Here is a 21,341-nt window from a genome sequence, read left to right on the forward strand (position 1 = left end):
TGTGTATGTTCATGAATGCCAATCAATCATAAATTGACAGTGTGCTCCCACTAGTCAGCAATAAGCATACATCCCTGCACATAAATAGCCAGTGACCACCATATATGGAGGTGATAATTATATGGATAGGTGCATCCTGTCAAGCCGCCAATTGCCAGCTAATTTGGCTAAGAGTGTTATATTTCTAAAATTCTGTGATGTTTAACTTACGTGTTTCAAAGTGATCTGCATATTGTGAACATGGCGGAGCACAATATGAATTAAAATTCTAATAATGGCAAGCAATATTTATGTGCTATTATTATTTACACAAGCAATATGAGCAGTCAGAAGCAGGTGTAGATTCTTTTAGTGCCTACAGGAAGATCAGAGCCACTAACATATTGATTAATACCGAAATACACGTAAATTTCTGTCTGCGGACAGTTTACACACAAATTCATTCTTCTCACATTTCATTAATAAGACCCAAAATGTGAACTCACCCCTTCCACTATTGTCTGAGAGTTACATACATTTTAAGATTACTTAAGTTTTACAGGATTCAGACAAGGAAAGAAAAAGAGAAAATTACACACATGGAAGCATATGAATAGGCACACATGCAAAACACACGTTTTTCAGGTCCCTCCCTTGCCAACACGCTTGATTGAACAGACCTCTGTTTTAAACGATAGCTCTGTTTTAGCCATATTGTAGTGCATGGATGGAGAGAGCAGAGAGAGCACTATGAAACCTTTAGAAAGCTCTGTATCACTAAATACTAAACTAACTAACTGAAGACACAACTAAGTAACAACATACAAGAACAATAGTTAAAGAAGAAATAGACAAGTTTTTTGGTTGTAGGTATCATAATGAAGTAAATGTTGATTGCACAATGTCATCGCTGTATAATAATGAAGCCATAGGCATTTAGACTGATGCCCTATAAACCTTGTTTTCACTGTGCAGATCTTTCTACCACTGGGTGCGATGTCCTAGGAAAATGAAGGCTCCATTTATGGCACAAAGGAAGTCAAACAAACATAGTACAACCCATTAGTTATCAGGAGCTATCTTCAGCTTCCAAAGATATCAGTTTATATTAGAAAGTCACAACATTGTGTGATAAGTTTGCCTGTCTAATGACTTACAAGCTGGTTTACTTATTGTGATAATCCTTTACTTGTCTCACCGAAATGATGTCATCATCAGAGCTGCCATGATTATGAGTTGGCAAAGTGAGGTTTAGTTTCAATCTTGTTTGTTGTGGTCAATATTACCTTGGCAGTGTTTTTTCTTTGTTTATTCACAATTCATCTACACCACACTGAACAAAAGTTTTAACACAACACCTTAGTTTTTGCTCCCATTTTGGACAGGTTTATATCAATGATCTAAGACTTTTCTTCTGCACACAAAAAAATATTTAAAAATTTTGGTCAAAATTTTGCCAAATCTGTGTTAGTGAGCAGTTCCCCTTTTCCACCTAACAGGTGTGCATATCAAGATGCTGATTAAGCAGCATCACTACTACATACGTAGATGTGCCGTGGGAGGGTCACAATAAAAGGACATATTCAAATGTGTAATTTAATTTTACTACACGATGCCACAGTAAGTTGCCACAGTAAGTTGGGTTTTTTTAAATAGATATTTTTTCAGGCATTTTTAAGCCTTTAATTGATAGGACAGATGAGCATGAAGGGGGGAGAGAGAGAGGGAGTGACATGCAGCAAAGGGCCACAGGCCGGAGCTGAACCCGGGCCACTGCGGCAACAGCCTTGTACATGGGGCACCTGCTCTACCACTAAGCCACCGATGCCCCAGATGTAAGTTTTGAGGGAGCATGCCATTGGCCTGCTGACTGCAGAAATGTGCACCAACTGAATGTTCATTTTACAGCCATACCAATCACCAAACATTATTTTGCAAGCCAGTCTTACTCCGAAGTCACCGAAAACCGCTTGGTCAGTGAGTGTCAGCGTCAGATACTAAGCCGTCCTTTCACGTCGGCATGATACGCAGCCGCATCAGGGGGAAATATGGCGGGACAACATCATAAGTTAAGGGGGTGAAAGTCCAAGTAGGGTGGGTGTGTGGTGGATGGGTCCAACAACCATTGACTCTCACCCAGGAGGCTGGTGTTCACTTCCTGTAAGATTGTAAAACCAAACCCTTCTTTTTTTTCTAAATCCAACCACATATGTGTTGGCTAAACATAATCACGTGCATTTGTTGTTGAAGGAAAAAAACAACAATTCGCAGTGTTGTACTGACGTAGTGCATTTACTTTAAAAGAGACTGCAAACTGTACATTTCCTGTACAGAGTGTGTTTTGAAAACACACAATGTATGTAATAGGCTCAAGTTGACACAGTCAGTACGTTTACATCGACAGTTTAATTCCACTTTTAATCGGAATGAACGGCCATTCCGATTAAAAGTGGTCATGTAAACGGTCATTCCGATTGAAAAATGGTCATTCCGATTGAAAATTAAATCCGATTAAAGGGGGTGGTTTATTCCGTTTGTCATTCCGAATGAAAGAATTTTGTGTGCATGTATACACTCATTCCTCTTTAAGTTCATTCTGGTTTTTCTGCGCATGCTCGTTTCCTTGCCCTTCTGGTGCGATGACGTATATAGCGCGCATAGCAACGGGCTGCATAGCAACAGGCTGAGCTAGAGCAGTCGGACTCGTTGCGCTCACCGGTTTCCATTCGCCACAGCACGGTCTTCTGCCTCCCTTCTCCTCCTCAACAGATGAAGCATTAGCAGAACAAGGTTGATGTCGTACTGTTGCTTTAAGAATATAAGCAAAACTCGCCCGAAAAAGGCACTAATAACGGCGTCATCAAGCATCTTGTTATCCGGAGTGAGGACTACAGTGTTTTCTTCCGGTAAACGTAAACACGTAACATCCAATCAAACCTTCCCTGCCCCAAACCTTGCGCAGACCTGAATAAAGGCGATTGAACTGATCTCCCATGTAAACCCTCATTCGGAATTAATATTTCCCATGTAAACTACCTGGAAACACTTTAATTCCGAATGATTTCATTCAGATTCATTTCATTCCGAATGAGAAGCCATCATGTAACCGTAGCCAGTGTGTCCCAGAGTGTCAGCAACCAACGCACCAAGGGTACCTTACACGTCATATGTCGACGTGGAAAGTCCATGACCAAACGTTGATATGTGATAAGGTCAGAGTGAGAATATGTTGAATTTTGTTGTACATCTACAATAACAATAAAGTGTCTTATGTCTAATAAGCCATCTCCAGTGTTGTTACCTGTGAATTTGTGTGTGCTTGTCATCGGAGCTTAAACTGACAGCAGTTCATAACCAATTTCAGTAGACAATCGCCATGACTTCATGTAGCAGCATGATGATGCATGCAGTTGTCTGTTTCCACTTTAATGAACGAGTAGGAAAGGAAAGAGAGAAACTATTGCTGGCTGCTGCCTGTGTATCACCAGAACCAGAAGTTCAATCACTACTGTACCACCACTTGGCACACTCAAATAATATGGCTGTTAGTAGGACATGGTGTTAACAACAATAGCAATCAGTCCTACAAAAATGTAACTCTATTTTCCTCCTTTGCACCAAGGGCTGATAAAAATGACAAATATGGCTTGGCAGCAGTCAGCGCGCTCTGCTCTCATTACAGTCTCATTTCCATGACTTATTTATGGCAGTAGAAGGAGAGGGGTGCATCTGTGCTCTTTACATCTGTTTCTCTGTGTTTCTCAGCAGTTAAACGCCAGTGTTATCAAATGAGATACACATCTATGGTTACAAAGAGGGCTTTCAGCTTCCTCTGGTCTGCAAGGTTGGAGCAAGGATGAAGGAAGATACATGGGGAATGATTGGAAAGAGATGAAACTAGAATTAATGCCCTGCTGTTGTGAATTATCGCCCTGCTGTTGTATGCATCTGTACACCAGTCAAGTTTGTCTGACAGTTTACATCCATGTCTGTGAAAACATGGATGCTTTACACACAGAAGCTCTATATAATCAGCACAGTTTCAAGGTGGACACCCAAGATTAGTGTCACCAATTCAGTATCTGACCAAATGTCTACCCTTCTGTTCCTGAAATACGACACTGAATAATGACCAGAGAAGCATTTTATGCGGAACATTATGATGTCGTGGTGAAGCTGACCTTTGACATCTTAGATATAAAATTATCCCTTCATCATTTTATCCTATTAGACATTTGAGTGAAGTTTTTTTTATAATTAGGATAAGAATTCTTGAGTTCTGGCTAAACACTTGTTTTGTGAGGTCACAGTGACCTTTGACCTATGACCACCAGAAATCTAATCAGTTCATCGTTGAATACAAGTAGATGTTGTCGCCAAAATTAAAGTAATTCTCCCAAGCTGTTCTTGAGGTACTGCATTCACGAGCATGAGATGGATGCAAGATCATCCTAACCTTGACCTTTGATCCTTTGACCACCAAAATCAAATCATGTCATCCTTGAATCCAAGTGAACATATGTGCCAAAATTTGAAGAAATCTCGTCAGGGCATTCTTGAGATATCATGTTCACAAGACAGACAAGGTCAAAATAACCTTGACCTTTGACCACCAATAACTATTCAGTTAATCATTGAGTCCAAGTGGACATTTGTGCCAAATTTGAAGAAATTCCATGAAGGTGTTCTTTGAGGTATTGTCAGAGATATTGGATAAAGCGAGATACCCCACTCAGCTCACTTCCTGATTCAGTGACATCAGCGCCACGCCCCTGTAGGAGACTTGCGGCAGTTCTGAATGTATTGTCGTCAGTGAAAATTGAGGGAGAACAGGCTCTGATTGGAGAGAGAGCTAACCACGCCCACTTAGGAGACAGGAAGAGTAACCGTTTTCTTAACATTGGATAAGCCTACGGTGGGGTATCTCCTTTATCCAATATCTCTGATATCGTGTTCAGAGGAATGGGATGTATGTATGTACAGACAGATGGACAACCTGAAAACATAATGCCTTTTGCCACAGCTATTGCTGGTCCAGAGGCATAAAAAAGGTTTTAAATCTTGAGTTCTTGAGGTTAACTTGAGTTTGTAGCAAAGAAAGAATGTGTATACAAAACATGAATGAGAGAGTGTAGGGTTGGAATTCGCACTTTTTTTCTCTACAATTTTCTTTTCAACACTTACATATTACATTGTAAAATAATAATGAAGTGTACAAACTGACTTTCTAATTGAACTAGTGATGCTGCAATTTTGAAACGCTGCGCCCAGGGGAGAAAATCCCATTTCATAGTTGGGGGGGACAATAAACAATACAATTTTAGAGAATAATTCCAGGGGGGGACAAGGAAAAAAAGTTGTAGCCTGTTTTTTATACAGCATCTTTTACCGCAATTTGACGCTTTAATCTTTTCTCTATCTCTCCAACAGGCAGGCATAGGACCTTTGTTAGCACTGGCTGAGTCCACCTGCACATGTCCAGATTTAAAACAAAATGACTGAAATCAAATTAACATGTACACAACGACAACAGTCAGGTGCGCCGTGCTGTCCAAGGTGCTGAGTGTGTCTGGAGCAGAGCAGGTCTCTGTCTCCCCGTGCACAGTAGTGTTAATATTTATGCTATTAAGTAAGCAGAGAAAACATGTCTCTCATTGTTTAATAGCAGCAAAACAATAAGGATAAGGCTTCATCAAAGACAGAAACTCGATCTCTCTCCTTCTCTCCCTCTTTTTCATCTGGCTCAGGTGTGTGGAATGGAATTAGTCTCTTGCTGACTGCAGGAGCAAACCGTTTTGTTTGTTTTTTTCATTTTTTTTACCGGCAGTAAGATAAACATTTCCTGCAATTAAATTGGTGAACTGGTTTATAAACAGTGTGCTGTGAGATCTGCCGCTGCGCACCTCAAAACCATGCGTAATAATCACGCGTAATGGCCGCTCCTCGTCAGTTAAACTGCACGTCTGTCATGTGTGTCTCACTGACAGGTGGAGAGCCTACAGATATTAACTATGAGCCGCTCCGTCACTGACTGCTCTTGTCCTGTCCTCTCCCTCTTCTTTCTCTCTTGTCCTCTCTATCACTAAACTCTGGCTTTTGAAGAATGCAGGAGAAATGTTGCAGACAGTTTATATTATCAGCCTGGGCCTGGGGCTTGTTGTAACAGTAAATGGGATGTGTTGTAACTTGTGTAAGTTAAACTGTATCTGTGTGAGTGTACATCTTACCCCGTGCAATGTGGGCAGCCGGGTCCAGCCACAAGCTGCAACTGCTGCCAATTACTAATGGCTGCTAGCCCCGCCCATTGGAAAGAGTGTGGGATATACCACTACTAGGAATGGGAGGGGGGGACTAAATCTTTTAAGATTTAAATAGCACATTATTGCGCTTTTATAATGAGCACCGCTTACATTGTGCTTTTAATAAATACTACTGTATTGTTAAAAAATTATTAATTGTGTCTCAAATTATTCTAGGGGGGTACAGCTTTACTGAAGGGGGAGTCATGTCCCCCCGTCCCCCCCGGGATTTCCGCCCCTGGCTGCACCAATACTCACACCAATGTTCAAAACAACAACATCACCAATAGCCAATAGCGATGCTTTAATATTGGTGTTTCTTTAGTTTTTTTGTTGTTATGTAGTCCTCTCTTGTTTCACAAGAGCAGCACAGAAATCTATACTATTAAAAAATGAGGTGTTTAAAGTCATTCAGTCCTTCATCACACAACCTTTGAATGAGCAAAAACTCAATGATACACATTTATGAAACAACCTTTAACATAACTGTCTTTCACATGAAAAACATCTTTAAAATAAGCAAAAAGCCTTTTTACTTTGTATGATACATCATAATTCCCTCTCTAGTACCTATTTTATAGTGCTGTGAAAACATCAACACATTTCTCCTTCAAACAGCTGGATTTATTCAAGTTTCTCACAAAAAGCTACATTTAACAAGATTAAAGTGAACACATTATGAAAACATTATAATTTACCTTTGCCCAGTACTAAATTTTCCTTAATAGAGCTTGAACACTTCACAGTGTAAATCAGTGCAACCTCACTAAGCTGTTGGTTGCTTCCACTGCCTGCGTACAGGTAATGATAACTAGCTCTGTTCCTGCCATTTTCTCTCCACATACACTCTTCTCAGTAGCATAGCGGTAGTTGAGCGGGCACCAGAGAGCTTTTGTCGTTTTGACATTATAGCGATACAGTGTGTTTCAGGGTTCACGTGACATCAGATAACTCGCCCATCTCCCCCAGAGAGCAGGTAAAATGTAAGTAGCTGGGCCAGGGTGGCAGGAACCCAGAAAAAAGGCCTCTCTATTATTTAGCAGGTCTTGCTATATAGTTCCATTGTTGTGGCCTTGTGTATTAATTAAAAAAGAAAGAGTAGTAACAGTGTTCGTAAAAAAAATAGTACAAAATAGACAAACATTTTGATTTTTTTTTCTTCCTCCATTTGTGGCCCTCCCTATGGATGACGCCACCCTTGGCATTCACCTAGCCTCGCGTTTCTATTCACTCTGAATTTTGTCTGGATTCTGGTTCTGGTCTAGAGAGCGGATGCGGAATTCACCAAATTCACCAAAGTAAAAGTGTTCACCAAAGTAAAACTTTAAATTCTGGCACACCATCGATTTGGGGTGATGAGTGGTGTAAGAAAATCGATTAACTTAATGGCTTGGGGCTTTTCTTGTAAATTATATTCTTTAAATTAAAGTTTCACCACATTTTTATTAGCTTGGTGCTTTTATTTTGACAGAAAGGCGCATCCATCAAATTCCAGATCCTGTCTCACTCACCCTGGTTCCGGTTCCTTACCAAAACGGCCACTAACGGCCCCAGACTAGCATTCACCTACACTGCCTATGCCACGGGCTGGCACTGCCCAGGACCTAAAGTAGTTGTTCAACAAAAACAGTGGAAAAAGGCACTTAAGAGGATGTGCTTACTGCACCACCTGCAATAACCCAGTCCATTCTTGGCACATCCATCACTGCAACACTCAAAGCAAAACTATTTAAACTGATTCATGGTGATTATCACTATATCCTGATGCTCTTTTGACATACAGAAATCTATTTTCAGAAACATTTGTTATGGCTTATGACCTTCTGTTGAAAATGTGTTTTAAATGACTATAATTGTACTGAATTTTTGTTCTGTTCAAGATCTGGATTGAATCCCATGTCTACTAATTTATACACAAATAGTCCTACTATGTGAAAGTGTCAAAAGTTATCCTGGAAAATGCAAAGATTCAGAACCCCTGCTGATTGATTTATTGTAAGCCACACCCACTTTAGGCAATCATTACCAAATTTTATGAATCAACTGAGTAATGACCCTAGAGGGTGCAAACTGAATTTCGTATTAATCCATATACCTAATTATGAGATAAAAATTTTTTGCATTTGTGGTACCTAGTGGCAGAATATCCCAAGACTATTTAGCAAAGCTAGGACAAAGCATCTGCACATGTGCATTAAGCTTGGTTACAATTGCTTCAGCTATTTTTGCCTGATGAATATTTATAAAAAATTTAACTTAAAGATAAATGTAGTGGGGTAACATTTGAAGATACAGAAACTACAAAGTTTGAGAAATTTCCTGAAACAAGAACAAGTGGACAGTATGACCTCATTATGCACAAAGCCCTCATTTTGGCACTGTAAAACGCCAAATGGCTCCAAAAGTAACGGTACCATTACAAAAGCACACATGCACATGCAGGGCTTAAAGTGAAAAATTTTCCTGAGCCTGAAAACTAAAACCTACCGCATCTACGTGTGTTTCCCCAGTGTTGGAGTTGTAGCAGCGGAGGTGAAGCACACGCATGAAAAATCATTTTCACATGTGTGAAACCTTTTTTGTATGCTTGCAAAGCACAGCCTGCTGGGATGTTTCTATGTATCTACTGGCACCAGAAGGGCTCTTTAGGACTAAGTACACACAGTACATTTGTGCACAGTAATGAGCAGGTGAAATGTCTGTCTAATTTACATATGAGGTGTCTCAAGATTTAGGAAAATACAATTTTATTGAACATAATAAAAGTAAATAGGTCATAGCACAAAACAGCAGCATGTCAAGTGACTTTTTAAGTGCTGGAATTTGTTACTTATGCAACAACGCCTGAACGCCACACAAACTCAGCACCAAAGGAGTGCCGTGCTGTGCTGCTGTGCGAGCAGCTTGTGCAGTCCTTTGACGGTTATTTACACAGTCCATAACAATAATTATGTCAGCTGACAAACTGCACCGTTCTCGGGATCAAGTTTGTTCAGGAAAATGCGGCCCAAGCCGCGCTCCAGCATGCTCACCTGTGTGTGTGGTGGATACAGAGAGCAGAGGAGAACTGTTAACGCGTGACCATGTAGAGACAGAAATTACACGATGGCATAACACCATAAACAGTATACTGTTATGTTATTATATGAAGCTTCCATCGCGCAAAATAATATGACTTTAGTTTATTAAGAGGTAAGGCGGAGCCCTCTCCTCTCCTCTTATATGCTTTACTCACAAGTGTGTGAATTGACCTGGATATGAAGCGTCCATAGCACCAAATAATAACGATTAAAGCGCTAAGACGGGAAAAAATATCAGCAGCAGCAGTGATATTTCAGGAGCGGCGGTACACCGCTGCTAGTGGCATATAGGGGAAACACTGCACGGCATGCTGTTTCCTCTTATTGTCCGATAGCTGGCGGTCAAGCAAACACAAGATAATCATTCAAACGCAGTTCAATTGTCCATTTCTGTTGCACATTCACCCACACTCATTTGGATATCAGGCTGTTACGGACACCTAAACAACATGTGCCTGGAAGTAGTGTGTGTTGAAACCCTGTCCGTGGCTGCGTCCGAAAAGGCCCACTGGCATATAGCATACTACTACTACGTACTACCACTAGATACTACGCCTACCTACTAAACAAGTTGGGTCCATTCGGACATACCAAAAGATTGGTGGGAAAACACTCCATCTGCTGGCAGAGCAGAGGTACTGCACATGTGGATTTTGGTGCAGTACCTCAGCCAAGCCAGCAGATGGGGTGCTTTCGTAGGCACTCCATCTGCTGGCAGAGCAGAGGTACTGCACCAAAATCTGAACGCACCTGTGACTATTGAAATTGCCCAAAAATGAAGCTGGCCACTCTACCCACCAGCAACATGTCTGCAAGCTCTCTCATGCTTCTCAACATGCAAAATGCGAGGCAAGCCAGAGCTCGCAGACGCCTCCTTTTGCACATAATAATTAATTCACTGCCACAGGTAAGCAATGACATGACATGCCACACTCAAAAACTTAACCTTTGCACTTTGAAGATCCTTTATATTGTTTTTGAAATAATCCAACCTGTTATGGTGATGACAACCATCATCACTTCTCATAAGTGTCACAATGCTAACATCATGTTTCAATCAAGTGATTAGTTCATTGAATATCAATATCTAGATACAGCATTTCCATTCTGTCATGTGTGTAGGCTGAGTCACTTTGAACACCTGTCACCTCACACAGTACAATGACATCCAATAAAACTGCTCTGCCATGATGTACTTTCATTATGCCAAACTTAATCATCATTTGTTTTAACAGTACTAGTATTCATTATTATCATTATTTATTTTATTATTGTTGTTTGTTGTTGTCTTTTGAATGTCAAATGAATGTGAATGTCCAATATCAAACTAACTTTATACCGGTATAAAACAGACCACTTTGTTCATAATCATAATAGCAGAAATACATTTTCGACCAATGAAAACTGTGTGTGTTGATGTGTTGATAATTGTATATTTGTGCAACTGAAATCTTTAGCTTGTTGCATGTTGCATTTAAATAGGAGACTGATGATGGCGGTAACATGCCATGCAACGTCTACAATGAAGTAGAAGACGAAGAAGAAGCCCGTGGTGCATTTTGGGTAGTAGTAGTCCTGCAGTATGCTCTGCCATCATACTACAATGTAGGCGTGTTTAGTAGGGGTGGTAGCATACTACTCCTCCCTACTATGGTTTCGGACATAGTACATACTAATTAGGTCTACTACAATCCATACTACTTGGCCTTTCGGATGCAGCCTGTGTGTCCGTGTGTCCGTGTGTGTGTGTGTACATGCTGTTTTTAGACCCTCCCCACTCAGCTCTTATTGGCCAGCTGAGTTTGATAACACTATACTATTGGTGGAACTACCTTTGTGCTTCGCTGAAAATCAGAAGATTCGTTAAATGCTAACTTATGCCAAGTTGTTGCCACAAAAAAATAAAATAAAAAAATACTAGAAATGTCCGTCAAGCCGGAAATCTACAAAAATATCATCAGTACTTTAAGCCCTGCACATGTGGCCAAATGGTCACTGAGTCTCACCTCCTTGTGTCATCATCCAGTCCTCTTGTCCTGTGTGTGCGGACCCAGTGTTCCAGCTGCTGCATGGAGTTGGTCCTGGACAGGCCTTTCTCTGGCTCCTGGACTGGAGCAGGGGATTTTCCTGGACCCGTGGTCAGACTGCTGTCCACCTCTGCTGAGCTGCAGTCCCCAGTCTGCTCCCCTGCTGTAGACCCTGAGCCATTGACCTGTGCAGGGCTTTGGACACTGAGGTTGGCCTGGCCCTGACGAGATGCAGACACTGCAGCTGCAATGGCGGCAGCCTGAGCTGGCTGCAGCTTGATGCTGCTTATTTTAGTCAGAGACCTATCTGCACTTGGGTCTCTCTGAAGGCCATATTTATCCCCGCTGCGGATTGTAGCATACTTCCCTGTGTCTCTGAGAGCAGTGTATTTATCCCCTTCTCGTAGTGTACTGTATTTCCTTACCTCCTTCAGAGTGCCGTATTTGTCTACAACTTGGATGGTACCATATTTACTCTCTGTCTCCCTCTGTATGCCATACCTCTCTGTCTCCTTTAGTGACAGCTGTCTCTTCACCTCTTTCTGGGGAGCATATTTCTGTCCACCTTTCTGAAGTGTGTGCCTGTCTCCTACTTTCTGCAGTGCATATTTTTCTCCATCCTTCGTGAGCAGGTACTTCTCTCCATCTTTAGGTGGAGCGTATTTCTCCTCTGTTGGCGTCACAGTGCACTTTTCATCCACCTTCTCAACAGCATACCTCTCCAGATCCCTGTGAATTGCATAAACCTCCTCCTCTTTTTGCAGCGAGGGTTTCTCCCTGTCTTTTTGCAGCATGTACTTCTCTCCATCTTTGTGAAGGAGATACCTCTCTCCATCCTTCTGAAGCATGTAGCTCACACCCTCTTTCTTCAGGGAGTACCTCTCACCATCTCTCTGTAAGGTGTAGTACTCATGCTCTCTCTGACAGTTGTGTTTCTCTAGGTCTTTTTGCCGTTTGTCATCAACTCGGGATAGTGAGTGTTGTCGCGCAGGCTCACGGTTGCGCTCATTGTTCTGGATCTCGGGCCGGGTTAGGACTCTGTGGTTCAGTAAGTTGTTCATCTCCTGAGGTGTCCGCTGATCCACTTTCAACTTGTCCAGTCTGGGGAGAAAGAAAGAGAAGAATATGCCAAAGAGGAAAGGAAAGAGTAAAGTTCTCTAAGATATGTCAAAGATAACTTGGGTGTCAGAAGTCTTGTGTTTGTCTGACAGACCCTCTTTCTCTGTCACCCTTCCCTTCATGCCTTTCACTTCTGAGAAGTTTCTTATCTCTGTGAGACACCTGTGACAGTGCAGGAGGGATTTAGTTCCTACAGGACACTGGGATGACAACAGTGAAGAATTATGGCCGCTCCTATAGGAATAACTTTATATTATACCCATATTATTATACCCAAGATTTTAAACTTGTGAATATCTACTGCAGTGTTACACTCGCTGGAAACACTGGATAATTGTATAGATCACTCCCTCCAGGATCTCGTGGCAAAAAAACCCCTTGAATTTGCGGCCAATTTTGACAAAAATTGCGATAAAAATTGTAGCATTTTTATGTGATATTTTTTTCAGGAAATTGTGGCAAATGACAAAAATTATGGCTAATGACAAAATATGATTTTTTTTAAACTACTACCACCAAAAAAAACAAGTCATGTAATCACTTGCTATAATAATCATACTGAATATTACAAAAATAACTGCAAATGTTTTTTTGTAGTTCTCTTTAGTTTTATTCAATTCTTTTCAAAACATGTACTCCAATAATGTTGCAAAAAATCCTGAGTGAATATTGTAGCTCTAAAACCAGACAATGTGACTGTAAAACAACATGTAAGCTACATCTTCTGTAAACATAATAAATTCAACACATATTGTATGCATTTAAACAGTGCAAATTCTTATGTCAATACAGAGCATTTCTCCATACTGCAATAGCATTAGCGAGATTTGATAACGCGCCTGATGACGTTTCAAATGACGCTGCATGTGTGACGACTTCTGGTCAGCAGGAAAATGCGGAAAAACGCGGAAAAATCGCGGGACTTTTGAAAAATTGCAAGCCCCCACAAATATTGCGGACTTTCGTTGAATTTGCATTAATTATTGCGATCGCAAGATTGGGACTGATAGATGGGCAATAAACAATTGACAATTGACCACTATCTGAAAATATACAAATGCCTTCAACAACCCCTTTCCCACCAACATGGAGCTACTTCCATTCAGGATCCTGCAACTACTCTTTACAGTTCCAAGCATTTCAACCAAAAATAAAATGGTTCAGAAACTGAAATGTTGGTTCGCAGCTGAAAAAACATTGCAGGTTCGCCTTGACCTTAAGTCTGAGCCATCATGACATTAGTGGGCTTGTCATATTCTACAGGTTGCAAAGAGAGGATGAAGGTGGCAACAGCAGAGAAGTCAAGTGAGGAATCGTCATAAAAAAGACAACAACAACAAAAAAAAAGAGTATGCAGTGGTCATATTAATTGTTAGTCCAATCTTGTTTTTTGGGTAAAACTTATATCTGTAATGAAAGAACAAAAACCCAGCCAACATTTGTATGTGGGGCTCAAGTGGGTAGTAAATGGACCCTATATTGGATTGTCCATGTGTTCCATATTGGCCCCATTCAATCTGCCCACATGGATGGGTTTGCCCAAGTGGGCCCCACATGGGTCATGCTACGGCTGCCTGAGTAAAAAGGACGTATGGGTCTGAAATGGGCATCATATCTGAGGCCCACTCGGGTAAACCCACCCATGTGGGCAAATGTCACAAGGCCCAAGTGGAACCTGTGGACAGTCCTATATAGAGCATTTTTCAGCCCATTTACTAACTACATGGGCCCCACATAAAAATGTTGGCTAGGAACTAGCAGGTAATCAATGTAATCCATAAAATTGCCACTACTTTGGTTGTGCTTTCTTCAATGCTCTCTATTGATGACGCATTCTTGATTACGATGGTTCAGCGCAAAACTAGTGGAAACGCAAGCTGGTTCACTGTATAGCACCAAAGTTACAAGAATCCTAAACAGAACTGTTCCAAGAATTAGAGCTAATTTAGTGAAAAGGGGGCCAACAATAAATCAAAATAGCTCTGAATTCAGGTACAATATGCATGAATCAAACAGGCTGACACTACTATAGTCTACAGCAGAATGTTTAATTATTATACTTTCCTATAGTTCCTTGCAGTTGTGTTGCTGTATCTGTGTTTTTCCATGCCTCTCATCCATAACATTTTGACAGTATTTTCGCGAAAGACAACTAATTTGGATTTCGAACCTCAGTGTTTCAACAACAGGATTAAGCTTTACCATTGCCTGACTAACAATGGTTGTGGAATACTGACTTAAAAGAAGAAGCTGGTGAGCATGCTAGCTAGCCTGGCTTGTTAGCTTAGCCTTAGCTGTGTCACTGCATGTGGTGGCTGCTGTAATTCTTCCTACTGTGCATGGCATGGCAACTGTGGATGATGAGATTGAGGAAAGAAAGAAATTGCTCAAGTTTACTAGAGGAGTAATTGCAACTATCTCAAAGCAGCATAAAATAAAAGTAGATTTTAGGAGGAACGTTAAGGAGCTGGGAAGACAAAATGCTGAAAACGATAAAAGGATGGCCTTCTTGGAGTGGCAGACCTGGAGCAGTATACATGCATGAACAACATCATTGTCTTTGGTTGGAGACTAGGTTCCAGTCTTATGCCCAGGCGGGTACTAGGTACAGTGGACAGCCCACCAAGCCTGATCTGGACTCCCTGGAGCAACAGGTAATTGCTCCCTTCCGTAACAAAGGCAATTTCATGGGCAACAGTGACATTGAGATGTCCCACCCTCTCCCTCAGAATAAAAAAAAGACAACAACAAAAAAACAAACAGCCATAATAGTTCACTTTGTGAACAGAAAACAAAAACATGGACTGCTCAAAACAGAGGAAAACAAATGTATCGACAAACACCTGACAAAGAAAAATGCTGAATTCACTTATATTATCATATCTTAATGAGTGTGTGGAGGTACAGGGCAACACTTAGAAAAGCACCGTACAATCATTATGCATACTACAAAAACAGCCATAAGGACTACACTATGTTGGATATCAGGAGCACACTAACAATTTAATTAGTTTAAAACTGCACAAACAATGTGTGAAGCAAGAAATAATTTACTTCCTGGCAAGATACAAAAAAGTTCTTGGACAGAGGTGTGTGTTATAACTTGAGAGGAAAATTGAATTTAAAACTGGAAAAGTGCACTCAGTAGAGTGAAGATTTCTGCCAGGCTGCTGCTTGAGCTGATCGCAGTCACTCCGGACAATTCTTGTAATTTTAGAAGACGTGACGTAGCACGCTTTAGACAGTGGTGGCTGCTGGTCTTTCAAACAGGGGATGCTCACTTTAAGTTTACATCATAAAATTTATCACATTGTAGCGAGACAGTAATTTATAAAAGGAACATTTAATTGAAGCCGTTTTTCAACCACACTCATGCCACAGAACCACAGCAAAACACACCTCAAAGATTTTCAGATGTGTTTAAACACCTGAACTGTGTCTACACCACCAGAACTGATTTTCTCTCAAAATAAGTTTCCCTGAAAGGAGCAGCACCTTAACACTGGCCCGTCTCATAGGAATGCTTGGAGGCTCCGCGTCCACCGTGCTGACACGAGAATGTATGATAGGGAGGTCGCGTTTGAAAACTGGTGATAAACAGCTGACGTTTGAACATCATAATCATAATGTGAAACACATCCTAGCACACATTTAATACAATGTAAATTCTTATTTTAATGTAAATTTAATAGTGCATATTTGACCATTTCTTCTATGAAATATTAGGGGAAGTTCAGCCTCCCTTGTTGTCTCAGAGCAATCACCCCTGGCTATAGAAGTGTCCCAGAAACTAATAAAAATACACACCTTATCTATTTTTGACAAAGCTGCGGTGCATTGCATAGAGCAGATCAATTTCTTCTGCTAACAACCACTGTATGTGAAATACAGGTATAATATAATTATGAGGATGTATTGTGATGACTAAAACACAGCCACAAATCTTTGACCCATTTTGTTCATAATTGGACTTATATTAACTATGTCTGTAGGCTACAGCACAACAAAGTAGGAAATAATAGCAATAAACACAATTAAAACAAACCAAACTAGAACTACAGCCCCGTGGTTTTCTTAAATTTTACATCCATGTCTGTAAAAACATGGATGTATTACACACAGAGGATCTATACAATCAGCACAGTTTCAAGGTGGACACCCAAGATTAGCGTCAAGTATCAGACTAAAATGTCTCCCCTTCTGTTCCTGAGATATGACATTGAATAATGGCCAGAAAAGTGTTTTATGCGGAACATTATGATGTCACAGCGAAGCTGACTTTTTGGTCACAGGAGTTAAACTTATGGACATAAAACATCATCACTTCGTCATATACTATTAGATATTTGTGTGAAGTTTTGTCATAATCAGCACAAGAATTCATGAGTTATGGCCAAAAACCTATTGTGTGAAGTCACAATGACCTTTGACCTTTGACCACCAAAGTCCAAATGGATGTTTGTGTCTTCAGATATTGTGTTCATAAGAATGAGTCAGACGCAAGGTCACACTGATCTTGGCTGTTGACCACCAAAATCATTTTTTTGTTGAGTCCGAGTAGAGTAGTAAAAATCCCCTCAAAGGCGTTCTTAAGATACTTTTTTTTACTTATGGTAGAAGCATGGATATCATGGAAAAATGACCAAATCAACAAAATCTGCAAGTCTACAAAATCAGGCAGGCAAACACTCTGCCTCTGAAACACTCCCGGTGTGGTATGATGCAGTACAGAGGACGGAACAAAACCTTGTTACCTCCTGGTTCCCTCACAGTAAAGATGAATGTGAAAACAACAAAAATGGTGACTACCTCATCTCGTATCATGCCCAGCTTTAGTGGATCATAACACATTGAGTATGAAAGTAATTTGCAGATGCCTTGACTCCAAATGACACCAAACTTTTCTGTGGATGTAAGTTTTAAGCCATGATGAAGGCCAAAATGTGTCTTGCAATGGATGGTAAGGATTGTGATTTCTGGAGAACTGCCAGCCCCTACCGGCTAGGCAAGAGGAGTGAGGAGTCAGTGAAGGTATAAAACAGTCAAAACAGGTTTTTGAAATACATATGCAAACAAAATATTAGGCTGATTAGTCCAGTAGTTTGCAAAATTAGCTGCGGACAGAAGGAAACACACACTCACACTCACAGGGTTATTTGGCTGTTTTTTAAATTCGCTTCACTCGTTCTTCCCTTTTAAATTATGGTTCTGCTGCTCAATGAAAATGATCAATTGTGAATATGCTAAGCTTCTTTTTAAAACACAATATCATCCATGACAACAAGCTCAACTTTGTCCATCCCTTAGTTAAGGGGCTGGCTCCTGTCTTCATGAATAAGAGGAAACTCTTAAGTAGGCGCTTTTAGAGGCATTTAGAGGGACTCTAGAAACATGATGAAATACTGCATGCATATTATAATTCTCTAATCTGGTGAATATGAATATATGTTTCACCCTGGTGACTTAAATTTCCTTTTTTCAACCATCTGTGTGTGGGCATGTCACCGTGGTGAATACCCACCTTCTGACTGGTTCAGTGTGGACGAGGGCAGCATCTGTCATGACTTTCATCCAGGACTCCATCTCTTTGGCTGTGTCAGTGCAGAAATAATACGTCCGCATGTTTGGGTGAGTGGCCTAGCAGTGTAGGGAGGGAGGGGAGGTATTGACAGTGAGAGGGAGATAAATAGGAGGAGGAGTGGGAGGAGACACAGGTAGAGAGAGGAGAGGATGAAACAGCAGTGTGATGGTGACCTTGAGATACCAGATCTTTGCATCTTTACATCATCCCTGTTGGCAGAAGAGTAGGATTTTGTGTACAGCAGGAATGTGTGTGTGTGTGTGTGTGTGTGTGTGTGTGTGTGTGTGTGTGTGTGTGTGTGTGCCTCCTGCCTGTCTCTCCATGTGTGTTACAGCTCAAGTGTGAAAACACAGAAGGGTGAAAGTCTTCAAGGCTCCTCTGTATGTTGGCAAGAAGTAAAACTGAATAAACAAGACTGACACTGAGCTGCCTAACTAAAACCTTCCTGTGTGTGTACAGTGTTTGTTTTATTATGCTGTGCATGTGGAGTAGTGGGTCTCTGTACACTATCTCCAATATTCAAGTCCTTACTCTTCAGTTTTCACTGCATAAACTAAGGAGGAAATTAAGTTCACTGTGACTGAATTGCAACCTCAAAGGAACAGTTAAACATTTTGGAAAATAATCTCATGTCTGTATTAAAGAGTTACTTTACTGTTTTCAACCTAGACCCTATTATTCATTGTTTTTTGTCTGTAAGCGACTAATGGAAACAACAGTTTTTAAAATTGGTCCAGCATATCAGGCAGTGGGTGCTAAATTCTACTGAGGCAGAAAGAGCCCTTCGGTAGTTGCACCTGCAATTGAGCAGCCCTATGTAGGATCTGCTCTGCTCACCCTACTCGGGAAAGGAGCTAGAAAAGGTGCCCTAAAAATAGCCTGCCTCAAATCTCCTTTTATCTGTTTTTACTGTTTTAAGGCTGTGACGCAGCGGCGGTAGTAGGGGTAATACATGTGGGCTGTACTTCATAAATGTAGACGCTAGGTGGCAGCATGCTTGAATCACATTGACAGAATTTCAGGATAATGCACCCTCCTGCAGGGTTGCAGTGGTAGAGAGTCACTGTCCATATTTTTACCGGTTGAACGCAACAGCAGGAAAATGGCACTGGATGAAGCACTTTTACTCAAGGGCACATAGTATAGCATTGTTTTGAAGATTCTCACATCAGCAGTGCACATATTTTAAAACACACACAGCATAAGAAAAATGTTTTCTGCTTTTCATGTGGGATTATCCATCATCAATATGCTAAGGACATAATGGAGGTGGTGATACAAACATCTCAGAGAGAATGATTGGCATTGCTCTGGCCTCTGCCACTACCGTAAGAAACCTCGGAGTAATATTTGATCAAGATTTGTCTTTTAATTCTCATTTAAAGCAAACCTCACGGACTGCATTTTTTCATCTGCGTAATATTGCGAAAATTAGGCCTATCCTGACCCGAAAAGATGCAGAAAAATTGGTCCACGCTTTTGTTACCTCAAGGCTGGATTACTGTAACTCTCTATTATCAGGTAGCTCTAGAAAGTCCTTAAAAACTCTCCAGCTAATTCAGAATGCAGCAGCACGTGTACTAACAGGAACTAAAAAACGCGATCATATCTCTCCTGTTTTAGCTTCTCTGCACTGGCTCCCTGTAAAATCCAGAATTGAATTTAAAATCCTACTGTTAACTTATAAAGCTCTAAATGGTCAAGCTCCGTCATATCTTAGAGAGCTCATAGTGCCATATTATCCCACCAGAACACTGCGCTCTGAGAACGCAGGGTTACTCATGGTTCCTAAAATCTCCAAAAGTAGATCGGGAGCCAGAGCCTTTAGCTATCAGGCTCCTCTCCTGTGGAATCATCTTCCTGTTAAGGTCCGGGAGGCAGACACCGTCTCCACATTTAAGACTAGACTTAAGACTTTCCTCTTTGATAAAGCTTATAGTTAGGGCTGGCTCATGCTTGCCCTGTACCAGCCCTTAGTTAGGCTGACTTAGGCCTAGTCTGCCGGAGGACTCCTCTATAATACACCGGGCCCCTTCTCTCCTTCTCTCTCTCTCTCTCTCTCTCTCTCTCTCTCATATTCTATTACTGCATCTAGCTAACCCGGCCATTCTGGATGTCACTAACTCGGCTTCTTCTCCGGAGCCTTTGTGCTCCACTGTCTCTCAGATTAACTCATACCATGGCGGTGCCTGGACAGCGTGACGTGTGTGGTTGTGCTGCTGCGTGGTCGCCAGATGCCTCCTGCTGCTGCTGCCATCATTAGTCATTAGTCATACTTCTTCTGTTATTATACACATATGATTATTGTCACACATGTATACTGCCAGGTATTAATACATACTTTCAACATATTGTACCGCAGTAACCAGAACTATAATATTATTACTTTCATTAATGTTGTTGTAAGCTACTGTCATTACCTGCATATCTCTCTCTCTCTCTCTCTCTCTCTCTCTCTCTGTCTCATTGTGTCATATGGATTACTGTTAATTTATTATGCTGATCTGTTCTGTACGACATCTATTGCACGTCTGTCCGTCCTGGAAGAGGGATCCCTCCTCAGTTGCTCTTCCTGAGGTTTCTACTGTTTTTTTTCCCCCGTTAAAGGGGTTATTTTGGGGAGTTTTTCCTTATCCGCTGTGAGGGTCTTAAGGACAGAGGGATGTCGTATGCTGTAAAGCCCTGTGAGGCAAATTGTGATTTGTGATATTGGGCTTTATAAATAAAATTGATTGATTGATTGAATTAATTGATTGAATGATAATTAACCTCTCTTGGATGTTTGCATCACGATGCACTTATTGTTGTTCCTGGAGACAACTGTTTTTTCGACCATCATGTACATTGTGTTACAGATGTTTAAGAGAATGAAACTGCTTTGTGAAAAAATCCATACATCTCCTCTCTGGTCAGACTGGAGTTTCTCAATTATTAGGGCCAAAAAGTGAGGGCCATGGAAAAAAAAATTAAATAAGTGACCAAACACTTTTACCCCACACAACTTCACCTACTCTCAAGGTGCATGGAGAAGGGAAAACGTCTTAAGATTTAAAACACCAGCAACACTTTTAGTATACAGAACAACTCTATTGCTGACTCTATGCCAAATTTAATGGCGCTGTTTCCGGCTTTTCTGTTAGTTGCAAGAGACACCAATTTATTATTATTATTATTTTTTTGCCCAAATTTTGTACTAAATCTCCACTGAATAATTTTGGGCTATCCCTATAAACATTATTAGCCAGTTCTCAGGTAT

At 40.9% G+C, this 21,341-nt stretch overlaps 1 protein-coding gene across 9 annotated transcripts in view; it reads right to left on the reverse strand.

The window, feature by feature from the left end:
- LOC125882978 (pleckstrin homology domain-containing family A member 5-like) overlaps positions 1-21,341 on the reverse strand; it is a 603,488-nt gene that overhangs the window by 159,653 nt on the left and 422,494 nt on the right. For 8 of the 9 annotated variants that reach the window (XM_049567036.1, XM_049567037.1, XM_049567034.1 and 5 more), the window contains 2 exons: positions 18,026-18,141; positions 11,365-12,486 (listed from right to left, as the gene is read on the reverse strand). In XM_049567036.1, coding sequence (XP_049422993.1) covers positions 11,365-12,486; positions 18,026-18,141 — 1,238 coding nt within the window. The remainder of the gene's footprint in view (positions 1-11,364; positions 12,487-18,025; positions 18,142-21,341) is intronic. The other variant, XM_049567042.1, reaches the window with a different exon arrangement.

Source organism: Epinephelus fuscoguttatus, linkage group LG22 (genome assembly GCF_011397635.1).
Source record: "Epinephelus fuscoguttatus linkage group LG22, E.fuscoguttatus.final_Chr_v1".
In the NCBI taxonomy this organism is placed as follows: domain Eukaryota; kingdom Metazoa; phylum Chordata; class Actinopteri; order Perciformes; family Serranidae; genus Epinephelus; species Epinephelus fuscoguttatus.